General features: G+C 37.8%; 2 protein-coding genes across 3 annotated transcripts in view; both read right to left on the bottom strand.

The window, feature by feature from the left end:
* LOC107623748 (probable polyamine transporter At1g31830) lies at positions 541-3,029 on the bottom strand. 2 transcript variants are annotated; one of them, XM_016326108.2, is made up of 2 exons: positions 2,743-3,029; positions 541-2,384 (listed from the first exon to the last, which is right to left on the bottom strand). In XM_016326108.2, exon 2 carries the CDS (start codon positions 2,334-2,336, stop codon positions 921-923), a length of 1,416 nt encoding a protein of 471 aa, XP_016181594.1. In that variant the 5' UTR covers positions 2,337-2,384; positions 2,743-3,029; the 3' UTR covers positions 541-920. The 2 variants fall into 2 exon arrangements, with proteins under 2 accessions (XP_016181594.1, XP_020970440.1); XM_021114781.1 differs by lacking the exon at positions 2,743-3,029 and adding an exon at positions 2,545-2,736.
* The window catches only part of LOC107619859, a 1,638-nt gene continuing 583 nt past the window's right edge, over positions 2,818-3,872 (bottom strand). The window contains exon 2 of the mRNA XM_016322098.1: positions 2,818-2,903. Coding sequence (XP_016177584.1) covers positions 2,818-2,903 — 86 coding nt within the window. The remainder of the gene's footprint in view (positions 2,904-3,872) is intronic.

Consider the following 3,872-nt stretch of genomic DNA (forward strand, 5'->3'; position numbering starts at 1 on the left):
AGTTCAAGTATTTTAACAAGTAGTTGTTATTGTTATTATTATTATTGTGTTGTTCTTGGATATTAAATCCATTTTATTTTTTAGAATATGAGATTGAGTAGAACAGAGAATAATGTTGATGTGTATTTACATGTGTGTATACAACAAGAACAACGAAGCTACTTTTAGATTACAGTGAGCAACAAAGTCAAGGAAAGTAAGTATAAATGGTAGTTGGAGGTTAATTGTTGAACTGGAAGCTGGTGTTATTGTTGAACTTCATTTATACAGGCTTGACTCTGACATCCTCAAACTCAAGTGGTAGGGTATTGAAAGCAACTTGAGTTTGGAAACTGAAGTGTGAAACTGTCAAGGATTACAAGCTTTGGTTGGTCCAGGGTATTCATGAGAAACATCATTAAGGGCAATTTTTTGCGAGCATTCACTTAAAACCTATGGATACAAGTTCTTTGGTTAATAAACCTTCCGTTAATGCACAAGTTAAGTCCTCAATAACGGTTGATTATTTCCCCGTTCAATAAACTGATTTGCTAGAACAGGTAAGAAACATTCTTATATATTTGGTGGAACCAAGAGATATTAACTACTGAGTTCGAGTGTCTGGGCAAATATTAGCTTAATCCCGAAATCTGATCAGGGAAACCAAATAAAATTAATCTTATGAAACAATCTTAAAACTCATATTCAGGTTTCTAACTGCTAATATAAACATAGATAAACAACTTAGTGGAGACAACATATTGTAGAAGATGAAAATGCCAACGGCAGAAAGAATGCAAAGTTGCTCTCTCTATGACTATGATCATTGAGCTTAGAAAATGCATGTATTATCGTCTCCTACTTTGGTTTGGACAGCACGTAACACATGGTGGTGGAATACTGGAGTCTGGAATCTTCTCAGCTCATCTCTTTGCATAAACTCAATGAACCAAAGGCTGAATGTTGTCCTCGTTGTCAAGATCGGGAAGCTCAGAACTCACTGAGAATTTCATCCATCTCTTTTTCTCCAGAAATTTGAGGCAGGGCTGCAACACAAGGCCAATTGCCGTGGCAACGAGGCTTATAACCATTACTTTGAAGGAGGAGAATGCCAGCACCACACAGATCAATATTGTGGGAGGAATGCACATGATAATCATTCCAGCTGTTCCCCCCGGAATCTTGTAAGGCCTAGGTGCATTTGGCTGCTTGATCCTCAACACTACAAACGCAATAAACTCCAGGATCATTCCGAAGCAGTACAAGAAATTCTCGGCAGCCACAATCTCCTGAAAGCTCAACCATGACAGCAGGATTACTCCAGAGGCTGAAAAGAGGATTCCAATAAGAGGTGTTCCATAGCGTGATCTCTTGTTGAAGAACTCGGGCAACATTGCCCTCTCAGCCATCCCTAGAAGTTGGAAAGAGTCGCTGCTCATTTCGGCAACAAACATTCCCATATTTGACATGGCGGCAGCAGCCTGAAGCCACCATCTCAACCAAACTCCTCCAACAATCATCGCAATATCTGAGAAGTATCCATCTGTCCACAACTCCCGATTGAGGGGGACAGCACCAGTGCCGACTAGAAGAGGGAGAAAATACCCCAGAACCACCAAGATCAAAGCATAAAAGAGAGCCTTGGGAAGAGTTTTCTTTGGATTTTCCACTTCTCCGGCAAGAGTACTTATGGAGTCCCAATAATTAAGGTTCCAAAATAGAGTATTCAGATACAAATTCCAATCAATATCATCCACATTTGCCACATACCATCTCGAGGGTTTCAAGTCAGGAATGGCCAGTAATCCCATAAAAACGAATGGAAGGAGTGAGAAAATCCCCAAGAACACGGCAACCCAACCAACAATGGTTAAACCCCTATAGTTCAAGTAAGTGAGAACAAAAGTCAAACCCCATGTAGCAACAACCCTTGGAACTCCATTACCTAATGCAGGGATTCCTGATTTAAGATAATCAAGAAACAGCACTGGATACAAAGCATTATCAATCACACCACTAAGCCATTTCATCCAACCTTGCTGAAACCCCCAATAGTCCCCTAAAGCAGAAGAGACCCAAACCACATAGCCACTGTTCTCAGGGAACATGGTACCCATCTCAGCAGTGATGAGGGCCTCAGGAACACTCCATATGAGTGGGAAAACCAAGAATCCTACAAGGGACAAGAGAGGACCTGCTGCCTTCACAGTGTCCTCAACCCCAAAGGGTCCACCAGATACTTCATAAAATATGAGGAACACCAAAGGAAGAACTGAAACTTTCCTAGCATGGTTTCTTCTCTCTGGAGAGGGTGACTCACCAACTGCCACATATTCATCACCATTGGAGACCCCCATAATTGCTTCAGAACCTTGTTGCCTATTATCAACTGCAATTCTCAATTTCTGCACACACAACCCACACACAGTAGGGGGGAAAAAAGTGTTCTCAATCTCAGAAATTAAACAAAAACTAAAACATAATTCTAAAGGTACCAAATACCTTAAAGCCAGTCAAATACATGGCAGTTTAAGAAAAAGATCAGGCTTGGACAAATTTATTTACCATCAAAATTCGATCCATCGATTCATTCATTCATTCATGCAGAGGCTAAAAAGTTGAAGTAAAAAAGTTGAATTTTGGCTGTAGCAGAATCGCATGGATCAAAACCGCATGAAATATCAATTGAATTGGTGAAAGCATGAAAGAAAACGCGCAGAAAAGAGAGGGAAAGAAGAAAAGGAAATGGGAATAAGAACAAACCAGGGAAGATGAGGAAAGCGTTGGAGGGTGGAAAAGCTAAAGGAGAAGGGTTGTTCCATTGAAGAATCCAAGGGTTTAGGAGAAGATGCCAAGTTCAGCTGCACAGTCACCATTCCCAAGAACATACAAAACAAAAGCAAACTCAGAGCAAAGCAGAAAGCCTACGTTCATCGAATCGATAGTGAAAATTAAGCTCAACATTTTAATCTTATCCAAAATTAAATAAAATTGTCTGCTGTATATAACGAAAATTGAAAAGTAGTTTGTGGTATATTATTTGTTTGAATGATTTGAAAAAAAAAATGGTCGCTCTATCAATATGGATGTATTATATAAAGGGTTGAAACTCAGGTGCAGTTGATACTTGAGAGCTATTACATAATTTGACTGATTTGACTAAAGTTTTATCTAACGCCTCTCATATATCAACTTTACGTAAAGTCCACTTCACCTGAATTTTCATCTTATATAAAATATTTATTTAACCTCAATTTTGCCAAATTATTTTTTGGCCACGAATTTAGAGATACTATACTTCTCTGGAAAAAGTATTGATGAATTCAAGTTGTATAAATAAATAAACTAAAATTCATAACTCTTAAATAGAACTATTTTAGCCAACAAATGATAATTCAAATGGTATAGTTTAAGAACTATTTTAGCCAACAAATAATAATTCAAATGATATAGTTTTTTTCATATTTATCTAGAGATAACAAAAACCACCAAAAAGTATATATATTGAATTGTTACCGTAGGAAAGGAAAAGGTCAGTTTTTTATTTTTTTCTTTCTGAATAACCAGTTTCACAGTAAAAGAAAAAAACAATCTCAAATTAAAGATCCTATAGCTAAAAGACTTTGATAGTATATATGCATGGTTGTCTAAAACTTATTTATTACAATTTACAGAGTATGAAGAGTATATGCAATTGGATTAAACCAAAAATATTATAGATGACATTTGACTACATCATGAGCATGGGAGCATGGCCACCTTGGAGAAGAATACGTTGCATGAAATCCATATCAATGGTGGTGTGATTGAAGTGATGGTTAGAAGAGGGTGTGGCATGAGCACGGCAAATGGGACAAGTTGAATGAGAACGGAGCCACATATCAATGCATGGG

The sequence above is a fragment of the Arachis ipaensis genome, chromosome B10 (genome assembly GCF_000816755.2).
Source record: "Arachis ipaensis cultivar K30076 chromosome B10, Araip1.1, whole genome shotgun sequence".
Taxonomy (NCBI): Eukaryota; Viridiplantae; Streptophyta; class Magnoliopsida; order Fabales; family Fabaceae; genus Arachis; species Arachis ipaensis.

Bases quoted from the DNA above. Each gene is read 5' to 3' on its own strand.
- LOC107623748 (XM_021114781.1), bottom strand. From the start codon at position 2,574: ATGAATGAATCGATGGATCGAATTTTGATG. The intron at 2,385-2,544 runs GTAAATAAATTT...TTGTGTGTGCAG, and splicing joins CGATGGATCGAATTTTGATG to AAATTGAGAATTGCAGTTGA.